At 48.8% G+C, this 13082-nt stretch overlaps 1 protein-coding gene across 1 annotated transcript in view; it reads right to left on the bottom strand.

Annotated features, from left to right (window-relative positions):
* Positions 1 to 3: 3 nt before the first annotated feature.
* Positions 4 to 13082, bottom strand: part of LOC144489420 (ras GTPase-activating-like protein IQGAP1) — a gene marked incomplete at both ends in the record, with an annotated part of 61915 nt that continues 48836 nt past the window's right edge. The window contains 3 exons of the mRNA XM_078207265.1: positions 4 to 57; positions 4151 to 4363; positions 10006 to 10093. Of these exons, the coding sequence (XP_078063391.1) occupies positions 4 to 57; positions 4151 to 4363; positions 10006 to 10093 (355 nt within the window). The remainder of the gene's footprint in view (positions 58 to 4150; positions 4364 to 10005; positions 10094 to 13082) is intronic.

Raw genomic sequence — 13082 nt, 5'->3', positions numbered from 1 at the left:
CAGCTTGGTCACCTCGGCCTTCCGCTGCTGCCTGTACCGCCGGTGATTCTGATGTCCCTGTGGCGACGGAGAGATCAGGAGAGAGAGAGAGAGAGAGAGAGTTCACCGGCCCGTCCCATACTATATCGCGCACAAACTGGCCGCAGTAACATCGGGAACGGCAGAAATCTGCCTCTCCCCAGCTTCAGAAACGCTCCACGATGGAACACGCACAACACCCTGGGGTAGAGAATTCCAAAGATTCACAACCCTCAGAGCGGAGAGACATTTCTCCTCATGTCTTGGGTAGCACAGTGGCACAGTGGCTAGCACTGCTGCCTCACAGCGCCAGGGAGCTGGGTTCACAGAATACCTACAGTGCAGAATTTGGCCCATCGAGTCTGCACCGACCACAATCCCACCCAGGTCCTAGCCCCATATCCTCATGTATTTACCCTGCTAATCTCCATGACACAAGGGTCAATTTAGCCAATCCACCTGACCTGCACATCTTTGGATTGTGGGCGGAAACCGGAGCACCCGGAGGGAACCCAACAGACACGGGGAGAACGTGCAGACTCCGCACAGACAGTGACCCAAGCCGGGAATCGAACCCGGGTCCCTGGCGCTGAGGCATAAGTTCTAACCACTGTGCCACTGCGCTGCCCTGGCATCGGCCGCACCAGGTTCCCAGGTGGGTTTGCGTGGGTTTCCTCCGGGTGCTCCAGCTTCCTCCCACAGTCCAAAGATGTGCAGGTTCGGTGGACTGGCCGTGCTAAATTGTCCCTTAGTGTCCAAAGATGTTTAGTTTAGGTGCATTGGCCATGCTAAATTTTCCCTCAGTGTACCCGAACAGGAGTGTGGCGACTGGTGGATTTTCACAGTAACTTCATCGCAGTGTTAATGTACTTGCGACACCAAATAAAACAAACTAAACACAAACTGCTGACTTGCGAACCAGTGGAGCGGGCATTCAGCTGTGGAGGCATCACAAGTATTTCCTCGCTGGATTAATTTGGAAACAGCTGATGTTTCCCCCTCCTTAACACAGGGTAAATGGAGCCCCGATGAACGTCACTCCAGACACACAGCACCGTATTTATCCGTACACGCGAATGTAAGGACCATAAGAGCATAAGACCATAAGACATAGGAGCGGAAGTAAGGCCATTCGGCCCATCGAGTCCACTCCACCATTCAATCATGGTTGATTTCAACTCCATTTACCCGCTCTCTCCCCATAGCCCTTAATTCCTCGAGAAATCAAGAATTTATCAATTTCTGTCTTGAAGACGCTCAACGTCTCGGCCTCCACAGCCCTCTGTGGCAATGAATTCCACAGACCCACCACTCTCTGGCTGAAGAAATTTCTCCTCATCTCTGTTCTAAAGTGACTCCCTTTTATTCCAAGGCTGTGCCCCCGCGTCCTAGTCTCCCCTGTTAATGGAAACAACTTCCCTACGTCCATCCTATCTAAGCCGTTCATTATCTTGTAAGTTTCTATCAGATCTCCCCTCAACCTCCTAAACTCCAATGAATATAATCCCACGATCCTCAGATGTTCATCGTATGTCAGGCCTACCATTCCTGGGATCATCCGTGTGAATCTCCGCTGGACCCGCTCCAGTGCCAGTATGTCCTTCCTGAGGTGTGGGGCCCAAAATTGCTCACAGTACTCCAAATGGGGCCTAACCAGTGCTTTATAAAGCCTCAGAAGTACATCCCTGCTTTTGTATTCCAAGCCTCTTGAGATAAATGACAACATTACATTTGCTTTCTTAATTACGGACTCAACCTGCAAGTTTACCTTTAGAGAATCCTGGACTAGGACTCCCAAGTCCCTTTGCACTTTAGCATTATGAATTTTGTCACCGTTTAGAAAATAGTCCATGCCTCTATTCTTTTTTCCAAAGCGTACGACCTCGCACTTGCCCACGTTGAATTTCATCAGCCACTTCTTGGACCACTCTCCTAAACTGTCTAAATCTTTCTGCAGCCTCCCCACCTCCTCAATACTACCTGCCCCTCCACCTATCTTTGTATCATCGGCAAACTTGGCCAGAATGCTCCCAGTCCTGTCATCTAGATCGTTAATATATAAAGAGAACAGCTGTGGCCCCAACACTGAACCCTGCGGGACACCACTTGTCACCGGTTGCCATTCTGAGAAAGAACCTTTTATCCCAACTCTCTGCCTTCTGTCTGACAGCCAATCGTCAATCCATGTTAGTACCTTGCCTCGAATACCATGGGCCCTTATTTTACTCAGCAGTCTCCCGTGAGGCACCTTGTCAAAGGCCTTTTGGAAGTCAAGATAGATAACATCCATTGGCTCTCCTTGGTCTAACCTATTTGTTATCTCTTCAAAGAACTGTTGGTCAGAAAATGCCACTTCAAGGAAACACAAGCCAGTAGAGCTCCTCAGGTTCTGTCTGCTGTTTCTGCTGCTCACTAATTAAACACGGAGACTTACGACAACACATCTTGCATTCAAATCTACTCCACGTGTGCTAACAGCTGGAAGGAGCCGTGTTTGAGAGTAATGGAATGCTGGCATTATGATCTTCTATTGATTCCCACCACACAGCAGTACTGAAGGGAGGGCAGATCCCTCCCTAGGGGAGAAGGTAACGTTACAAATTAGTCCACAACACACATTAACTGTTAGCAACTTACAGCTCTCCTCAACAGTTACTGCACTCCAAGGGGAGTGTAATCCTGGGAAAGGGAATCGTTTCCATTGCTTACTGTCCCCATCAAACACTCCCAGGACAGGGACAGCACGGGGTTAGATACAGAGTAAAGCTCCCTCTACACTGTCCCCCCATCAAACACTCCCAGGACAGGTACAGCATGGGGGTTAGATACAGAGTAAAGCTCCCTCTACACTGTCCCCATCAAACACTCCCAGGACAGGTACAGCATGGGGGTTAGATACAGAGTAAAGCTCCCTCTACACTGTCCCCCATCAAACTCTCCCAGGACAGGGACAGCACGGGGTTAGATACAGAGTAAAGCTCCCTCTACACTGTCCCCCCATCAAACACTCCCAGGACAGGGACAGCACGGGGTTAGATACAGAGTAAAGCTCCCTCTACACTGTCCCCATCAAACACTCCCAGGACAGGGACAGCACGGGGTTAGATACAGAGTAAAGCTCCCTCTACACTGTCCCCATCAAACACTCCCAGGACAGGGACAGCACGGGGTTAGATACAGAGTAAAGCTCCCTCTACACTGTCCCCCATCAAACACTCCCAGGACAGGTACATCACAGGGTTCGAGACAGAGTAAAGCTTCCTCTACACTGTCCCCTATCAAACACTCCCAGGACAGGTACAGCACGGGGTTAGGTACAGAGTAAAGCTCCCTCTACACTGTCCCCCCATCAAACACTCCCAGGACAGGTACAGCACGGTGTTAGATACAGAGTAAAGCTCCCTCTACACTGTACCCATCAAACACTCCCAGGACAGGGACAGCACGGGGTTAGATACAGAGTAAAGCTGCCTCTACACTATCCCAGCAGTAGGGGTTTTTCGTTGTGCACTGCCTTCAAGTACCATAGAATCCCTACAGTGCAGAAAGAGCCAATTCAGCGCATCAAATCTACACCAACCCTTTGTAAGAGCATCCCTTCAAGATCCTGCCCTCCGCCCTATCTTCATAACCCTGTGTACGTAGCATGGCCATTCCACCTAACCTACACATCTTTGGATTGTGGGAGGAAACCATCGCAGACACTGGGAGAACGTGCAGACTCCACACAGACAGTGACCCGAAGCCGGAATTGAACCTGGGTCCCTGACGCTGTGAGGCAGCAGCGCCAACGACTGTGCCACCGTGCCGCCCCGTATACATTTCAGGTACAGGAATACAATTCAGGTACAGGGCCCACACCAACTAATCTGGGATGGGGTAGTTGCTGGAAGGAACATGCGCATACACACATAAAATTGTCAATACGTCCTTCCAGCTGTTACAACTGAGGGACGTAACAAACGATAGTCATCCCTCACACGGCCCAATGTCCAACCTGGTGGTTTGCTGACTGTTTGTGGGATCTTGCTGTGCGCGAACAGGAACTAGAACTCTCCCCAACGCCCTGCGTTAACCGAGTAGGCCCTACCCTCCCCCCCCCCCCCCCCAGTTCGATCTCTCGTTCTCTCACCCTGGCCAACTCGTTGGTCAGCTGCTGGTAACCGTCGGCTGCTGATACGAGGCCGGCCGCTTCCAGCTTCCGGAGGCTCCGGATGATTTTCCTCTTCTTCTCCTCGATGGAGAGCTTGCTGTCGAGGAGCAGGGACTGATTGCGCTTCAGCTTCTCCGGGGTGCGGGCGTCACGTAGCGCTCGCTTCTGAACAAGGCGATGGTGGTCGGCAACCTAGACACAGGGGGTGCAGATCAGTCAGACCGGTCACTCTGTCCCGCGTTAAGGTCAGGATTAAATACACCCAGTTTTCACAGTAACTTCATCGCGGTGTTAACGTAACAAAGAACAAAGAACAATACAGCACAGGAACAGGCCCTTCGGCCCTCCAAGCCCGCGCCGCTCCCCGGTCCAGGATTGAATCCTGAATCCAGGATCCCCGCCCAATTTTCCAGCCTATCTACATACCAATATCCTATCCACCGAGCTGTCCCTCACAGCTACGATGCTTTGTTCATTACAACCTATTAACTCACCCCCACCCCCCCATTCCAGACCATGTGATCTCCAGGGAGAGGCGAAAACCCAGAGTGAAAAACCCCAGGGCCAATATGGGGAAAAAAAAAATCTGGGAAATTCCTCTCCGACCCCCTGAAGCGATCGAAACGAGTCCAGGAGATCACAATGGCCCTGATCGGAAAATGCTTCCCAACCCTAGTCATTTCCACTTCCACGAACACCATATGAATTCCCTGCCCCCGAGACAGGTTCCCAACTATCCGCAGTCTCGCTCTGTACTGGCACCAGCAAGATGATCATAGAATGAAGCCTTGAAACGAGAAACCAGGAACAATTAGCCCGCGCCGCTCCCTGGTCCAAACTAGACCACTCTTTTGTATCCCTCCATTCCCACTCCGTTCATATAGCTGTCTAGATAAGTCTTAAACGTTCCCAGTGTGTCCGCCTCCACCACCTTGCCCGGCAACACATTCCAGGCCCCCACGACCCTCTGTGTGAAATATGTCCTTCTGATATCTGTGTTAAACCTCCCCCCTTCACCTTGAACCTATGACCCCTCGTGAACGTCACCACCGACCCGGGGAAAAGCTTCCCACCGTTCACCCTATCTATGCCTTTCATAATTTTATACACCTCTATTAAGTCTCCCCTCATCCTCCGTTTTTCCAAGGAGAACAACCCCAGTTTCCCCAATCTCTCCTCATAACCAAGCCCCTCCATACCAGGCAACATCCTGGTAAACCTCCTCTGTACTCTCTCCAAAGCCTCCACGTCCTTCTGGTAGTGTGGCGACCAGAACTGGACGCAGTATTCCAAATGCGGCCGAACCAACGTTCTATACATCTGCAACATCAGACCCCAACTTTTATACTCTATGCCCCGTCCTAACTTGTGACACGAATAATTAAACTTAAGTCTGTGACGGAAAACGAGCAGAACAGCAACAGCGGTGTTATGTAGTTGGGTGGATAATTCTTGATTGGGAGTTTAGAAAGTTAGAATTTGGTGTTTGTAAATTGTAAAATGCTCGGGGGGCAGGGGGAGCAGTGCGTGGTCTCGTTAAAAGGTGGTGCTTTTTCTGTGCTTAGATATAAACAAAATGCAAGTACACAGAGAGCCCAGACTGAAACATTTATATCGAAAGGCCAAGCAGCAGGGTTACCAAGACAACAGCCTTCTGAATTTAGCCAATCAATTTGAATCAGGCATTTAAATTTAAATCTGATGGTTTTGACAACCTCGGACCAATCCGATTGTGGGAAAATATTGATATGTCATCAGGGGTATAAAAGAGGGGGCAGTGGGACAAAAAGAGAGAACTGCCACCTGCCAGAGATAACAGCTCGAGAGGGAGAGAGAGAGAGAATCGCTGGCTCTCATAGCTTCATCTATGTTTCGAGAAAGCACCATCGAGATAGCAAAGGTACCAAAGAAGAAAGAAGTTCCAGCCAGAAGAATCAACAGAGAAGGCTCAGAATATTCTAGAAGACACAAAACCTGGTTGTAATTTAGAGAGTGACTAAATTCTATTTTTGTTAATGAGTGGCAATTGTATTTATTGGAACAGTAGACCATTAGAATCTTGTTTTATTTAGGAATAGTTAATAGTTAGAAGGGATTTATTTGGTTTAATAGTTTAGTTAATTTGCTCTCTGTTAGTTAGATAAATAAATTGTTAGGTGTTGATTTGAGAGTATCAGGGATTTATTTTGTATTTAACCAATAGGGGTCGCTGAAGAGCAGGTCACGCCACTTCACACACACTTTTTACAGATTATAGGGTGAGGTACTCCTCTTTGGGGGTTTCAGTGTTAGTTCTCAGAGGGGGGAATCCACCCCCGCTTTATAACAATAGGCTCACACCACAGTTTAGCTCCTGGCTAGTTTGGTAACTTTAGGGTGACGCACTAAGCCAGACTATCTACTGGCAGACTCGGAGTAACTGGAAAGCAGTCTGCAAAGGGCATCAACTCCACCATCCCAGTTACCCTTTCTGCCATGTCACCAGACAGCAGTATTCGGCAGGGCTGACATTATATGGGGTGGGGTAAGGGGAGGATCAGAGGAGATTACTCTTACTGGCTGGCACCATCGCCCCATAACATTCAATAGCATTAATATCACTGAATCCCCCCCGCCACTATCAACATCCTGAGGGTTACCATTCGAACCATAGAACACTGCAGCACAGAAACAGGCCTTTTGGCTCTTCTTGGCTGTGCCGAACCATTTTTCTGCCGAGTCCCACTGACCTGCACCTGGACCATATCCCTCCACACCCCTCTCATCCATGTACCTGTCCAAGTTTTTCTTAAATGTTAAAAGTGAGCCCGCATTCACCACTTCATCTGGCAGCTCATTCCACACTCCCACCACTCTGTGTGAAGAAGCCCCCCCTAATATTCCCTTTAAACTTTTCCCCCTTCACCCATAACCCATGTCCTCTAGTTCTCCCCTAGCCCCAGTGGAAAAAGCCTGCTTGCATTCACTCTATCTATACCCATCATAATTTTATACACCTCTATCAAATCTCCCCTCATTCTTCTACGCTCCAGGGAATAAAGTCCTAACCTATTCAACCTTTCTCTGTAACTCAGTTTCTCAAGTCCCGGCAACATCCTTGTAAACCTTCTCTGCACTCTTTCAACCTTATTAATATCCTTCCTGTAATTAGGTGACCAAAACTGCACACAATACTCTAAATTCGGCCTCACCAATGTCTTATACAACCTCGATGTGGAGATGCCGGCGTTGGACTGGGATAAACACAGTAAGAAGTTAACTTCTTACTGTGTTATACAACCTCACCATAACATTCCAACTCTTATACTCAATACTTTGATTTATAAAGGCCAATGTACCAAAAGCACTCTTTACGACCCTATCTACCTGTGACGCCACTTTTAGGGAATTATGTATCTGTATTCCCAGATCCCTCTGTTCTACTGCACTCTTCAGTGTCCTACCATTTACCTTGTATGTTCTACCTTGGTTTGTCCTTCCAAAGTGCAATACCTCACACTTGTCTGCATTAAACTCCATCTGCCATTTTTCAGCCCATTTTTCCAGCTGGTCCAAATCCCTCTGCAAGCTTTGAAAACCTTCCTCACTGTCCACTACACCTCTAATCTTTGTACCATCAGCAAATTTGCTGATCCAATTTACCACATCATCATCCAGATCATTGATATAGATGACAAACAACAATGGACCCAGCACTGATCCCTGTGCACACCACTAGTCACAGGCCTCCACTCAGAGAAGCAATCCTCCACTACCACTCTCTGGCTTCTTGTCTTAACGCTCTCTCCACACACATTGTTTGTACCTTTAAGACTTGATTAGCTGTAAGTATTCGCATTCCAACCATTATTCTGTAAATTGAGGTTGTCTCTTTATATGCCCTGTTTGTGAACAGAATTCCCACTCACCTGAAGGAGGTTAAGGCTCTGAAAGCTTGTGGCTTTTGCTACCAAATAAACCTGTTGGACTTTAACCTGGTGTTGTTAAACTTCTTACTGTGTTTACCCCAGTCCAACACCGGCATCTCCACATCATTCTTCCATTGAGCCAATGTCTAATCCAATTTACTACCTCTCCATGTATACCCAGCGACTGAACCTTCCTAACTAACCTCCCATGCGGGACCTTGTCAAAGGCCTTACTGAAGTCCATGTAGACAACATCAACTGCCTTCCCTTCATCCACTTTCCTGGTAACCTCCTCGAAAAACTCTAATGGATTGGTTAAACATGACCTCCCACGCACAAAGTCATGTTGACTCTCCCTAATAAGTCCCTGTCTATCCAAATATTTGTAGATCCTCTCTCTTAGTACTCCTCCCAATAATTTACCTACTACTGATGTCAAACTTACCAGCCTATAATTTCCCGCAATACTTTTTGAGCCTTTTTTAAACAACGGAACAACATGAGCTATCCTCCAATCATCCGGCACCTCACCCGTGGATACCGACATTTTAAATATATCTGCCAGGGCCCCTGCAATTTCAACACTCGTCTCCTTCAAGGTCCGTGGAAATACCCTGTCCGGTCCTGGGGATTTATCTACTCTGATTTGCCTCAAGACAGCAAGCACCTCCTCCCCTTTAATCTGTATAGGTTCCATGACCTCCCTACTTGTTTGCCTTATTTCCATAGACTCCATGCCAGTTTCCTTAGTAAATACGGATGCAAAAAACCCATTTAATATCTCCCCCATTTCTTTTGGTTCCACACATAGCCGACCACTCTGATCTTCAAGAGGACCAATTTTATCCCTTACTATCCTTTTGCTCTTAATATATCTGTAGAAGCTCTTAGGATTATCCTTCACCTTGTCTGCCAAAGCAACCTCATGTCTTCTTTTAGCCCTCCTGATTTCTTTCTTAAGTAGTTTCTCGCACTTTTTATACTCCTCAAGCATCTTATTTGCTCCCTGTTGCCTATACATGTCATACATCTCTCTCTTCTTCTTTATCAGAGTTCCAATATCCCTCAAGAACCAAGGTTCCTTATTCTTATTCACTTTGCCTTTAATCCTGACAGGAACATATAAACTCTGCACTCTCAAAATTTCTCCTTCGAAGGCCTCCCACTTACCAATCACATTCTTGCCAGAGAACAGCCTGTCACAATCCACGCTTTTTAGATCCTTTCTCATTTCTTCAAATTTGGCCTTTTTCCAGTTTAGAACCTCAACTCGAGGACCAGATTTATCTTTATCCATGATCAAGTTGACCATTGACCATCGCTGAATCCCCCCCATTATCAACATCCTGGGGGTTACCACTGACCAGAAACTGAACTGGATCCAGCCATATAAATACTGTGGCTACCAGAGCAGGTCAGAGACTGGGAATCCTGCGGTGAGGAACTCACCTCCTGACTCCCCAAAGCCTATCCGACATCTACAAGGACACAAGTCTGGAGTGTGATGGAACACTCTCCACTTGCCTGGATGGGTGTGGCTCCAACAACACTCAAGAAACTCGACACCATCCAGGACAAAGCAGCCCCGCTCGATCGACACGCTAACCACAAACACTCACTCCCTCCACCAGCAACGCACAGTGCCAGCCGTGTGAACCATCTACAAGATGCACCGCAGCGACTCGCCAAGGCTCCTTCCAGAGCATCATTCGCAAATGAAGTTTTTTTTACAAAGGCCGTGAGGAGCGGGAAGCCCTGGTCAATTCATCCCTTCACCAAACTGACGGGTGGGGCACTGAGGCCAAATCCCTTATCTCTCACTGAGGTCTGTTGGCTTAATACATTGCCTGTGGCACACCAGGCTTTGCACACGCCCACTGAAACCTTTAGGATCCATCTGCACCCCCACCCCCCTGTTACACCTACCTGATCCATTGAGGCGGATGTCTGTAAGATTTCAGCCAGTGAGTCTCCAGTTTGCGACCGGATTACATCCACAATCAGTTGCTTGGTGCTGGAATAACAGAAGGAACAGCAGGATGTAGATAGGCTGGAACATTGGGCGGAGAAATGGCAGATGGAATTTAATCCAGATAAATGCGAAGTGATGCATTTCGGTAGATCTAATGTAAGGGGGAGCTATACAATAAATGGCAGAACCATCAGGAGTATAGACACCCAGGTCCCTCTGTGTGTCTAAGTCCACAGATCCTTAAAGGTGGCAGCACAGGTGGAGAGGGTGGTGAAGAAGGCATATGGCATGCTTGCCTTTATTGGACGGGGCATAGAATATAAAAGTTGGTATATGATGTATAGAACGATGGTTAGGCCACATTTGGAATACTGCGTCCAGTTCTGGTCGCCACACTACCAGAAGGACGTGGAGGCTTTGGAGAGAGTACAGAGAAGGTTTACCAGGATGTTGCCTGGTATGGAGGGTCTTAGCTATGAGGAGAGATTGGGTAAACTGGGGTTGTTCTCCCTGGAAAGACGGAGGATGAGGGGCAACCCAATAGAGGTGCATAAAATTATGAAGGGCACAGATAGGGTGGACATTGGGAAGATTTTTCCCAGGTCGGAGGTGACGAACACAAGGGTTCAAGGTGAGGGGGGCAAGGTTTGACACAGATGTCAGGGGGACGTATTTTACACAGAGGGTGGTGGGGGCCTGGAATGCACTGCCAAGCACGGTGATTGAGGCGGACATGCTGGGATCATTTAAGACTTATCTAGATAGCCACATGAACAGACTGGGAATAGAGGGATACAAAAGAATGGTCTAGTGGGCACATGAGCGGCGCAGGCTTGGAGGGCCGAAGGGCCTGTTCCTGTGCTGTATTGTTCTTTGAACTCAATAAGCAGAAATTCTTCGCATCACTTTTCACACTTTGCTTATTTCTAGTGCTCTCCGGCAGAATCCAGGGGAGGCACAGTGGTTAGTACTGCTGCCTGACAGCGCCAGGGACCCAGGTTCGATTCTCGGCTCGGGTCAGTGTCTGTGTGGAGTCTGCACGTTCTCCTGTGTCTGCGTGGGTTTCCTCCGGATGCTCCGGTTTCCTCCCACACTCCAAAGATGCGCGGGTTAGGTGCATTGGCCTAAATTGCCCTTTAGTGTCAGGGGGACTAGCTAGGGTAAATACATGAGGATATGGGGATAGGACCTGGGTGGGATTGTGGTCTGTGCAGACTCGATGGGCTGAATGGCCTCCTTCTGCACTGTAGGATTCTACGATGCTACTTCAGGAAGGTTGCCCAGGTCACGGACAGGAGAGGGGGGTTTGAGTGGGGGAGTGGGACACTCAGTTTGCCAACACAAAGAGGCCCTTCAGCCCATTGTGCATGGGCCAGCCATCTAATTGCAATTTTCAGCCTTGTATGTTGTGGCGTTAGGGCGGTACGGTGGTACAGTGGGTTAGCACTGCCGCCTCAGCGCCAGAAACACAGGTTCGATTCCTGGCTTGGGTCACTGTCTGACTCTAGTCTGCACATTCTCCCCGTGCCTGCGTGGGTTTCTCCGGGTGCTCCGGTTTCCTCCCACAGTCCGATAGACGTGCTGCTTAGGTGCATTGGCCATGCTAAATTCTCCCTCAGTGTAACCCGAACAAGCGCCAGAGTGTGGCAACTAGGGGATTTTCACAGTAACTTCATTGCAGTGTTAATGTAAGCCTACTTGTGACACTAATAAATAAATAAGAGTTAGGGAGGGAGATCTGCAGTCCCTGGAAAGAGGTTCAAACTGTCTGATATTTTCTGTAACATCTGGAGGTGAATCCAAATCTTTATTAAAATTGCTTAGGCCCCTGCTTGAAGATTGCATCCAAATCCCGGCCCCTGTGCCTCCCTGCGCGCTTTCAGAAGGATGTCAAAGCCCTGGGAGAGGCTGGGGGAGGGAGGTATTCCCCCACACCAGAACAGGAGCAGGGACGAGGGAGACTTCAGTTCACACGGAGAGAGAGACTGGGAAACGCTGGAGGGAGATTTTCCCCAGAACGGGAGCAGGGATGAAGGGACCTCAGTCCATGTGGAAAAGCTGGGATGGTTCCCCTCGGAGCGGAGAAGGTTAAGGGGGGGAGATTTAATCGAGGCAGCATTCAGAATCACGGAGGGGGGAATGGGGAGGGCGGTTTGGATGGAGTAAATTAGGAGCAAGTGTTTCCCACTGGGCAGGAGGCAGGGTGGAGGGGGGGGGGGGTCGCAGAATAGGACTAATTAGACAGCTCTTTTGAAGACCTGCACACCATAGTCAAGAAAGCCCCACCAACACCTCTACCTTCTAAGAAAATTTGGCATGTCAGCTACAACTCTCACCAACTTTTACAGGTGCGCCAGAGAAAGCATTCTTTCTGGTTGTATCACAGCTTGGTATGGGCTCCTGCTCTTCCCACGACTGTAAGAAACTACAACGGGCCCATTGGCCCAGTCCCATCACGCAAACCAGCCTCCCATCCATTGACTCTGTCTACACTTCCCACTGCCTCGGGAAAAGCAGCCAGCATAATCAAGGGCCCCACGCACCCCGGACATTCTCTCTTCCACCTTCTTCCATCGGGGAAAAGATACAAAAGTCTGAGGTCACGCACCAACCGACTCAAGGACAGCTTCTTCCCTGCTGCCATCAGACTTTTGAATGGACCTACCTCGCATTAAGTTGATCTTTCTCTCCACCCTAGCTATGACTGGAACACTACATTCTGCACCCCCTCCTTTCCTTCTCTATGAACGGTATGCTTTGTCTGTATAAGGCGCAAGAAACAATACTTTTCACTGTATCCCAATACATGTGACAATAAATCAAATCATAGGCACGATGGACCGAATGGTCTCCGAAATAAGAACTGTGACCCCCCCCCACCACACTTGTTGATGGGCAGCAAAAAGACACCAAGTCCCTACATTCCCACATGAGCCTCCTGTACTGAACCTCAGAAACCTGTATCCCAGTGCGAGAACTCATCCCCGAGTGTCTGCGAGATTACCTCCGTCCTGCACTTACCGCTCTACCG

The sequence above is a fragment of the Mustelus asterias genome, unplaced genomic scaffold (genome assembly GCF_964213995.1).
Source record: "Mustelus asterias unplaced genomic scaffold, sMusAst1.hap1.1 HAP1_SCAFFOLD_2164, whole genome shotgun sequence".
Taxonomy (NCBI): domain Eukaryota; kingdom Metazoa; phylum Chordata; class Chondrichthyes; order Carcharhiniformes; family Triakidae; genus Mustelus; species Mustelus asterias.
The sequence above is the reverse complement of the archived record's forward strand: the minus strand, read 5'-3'. Positions and strand labels throughout refer to the sequence as shown.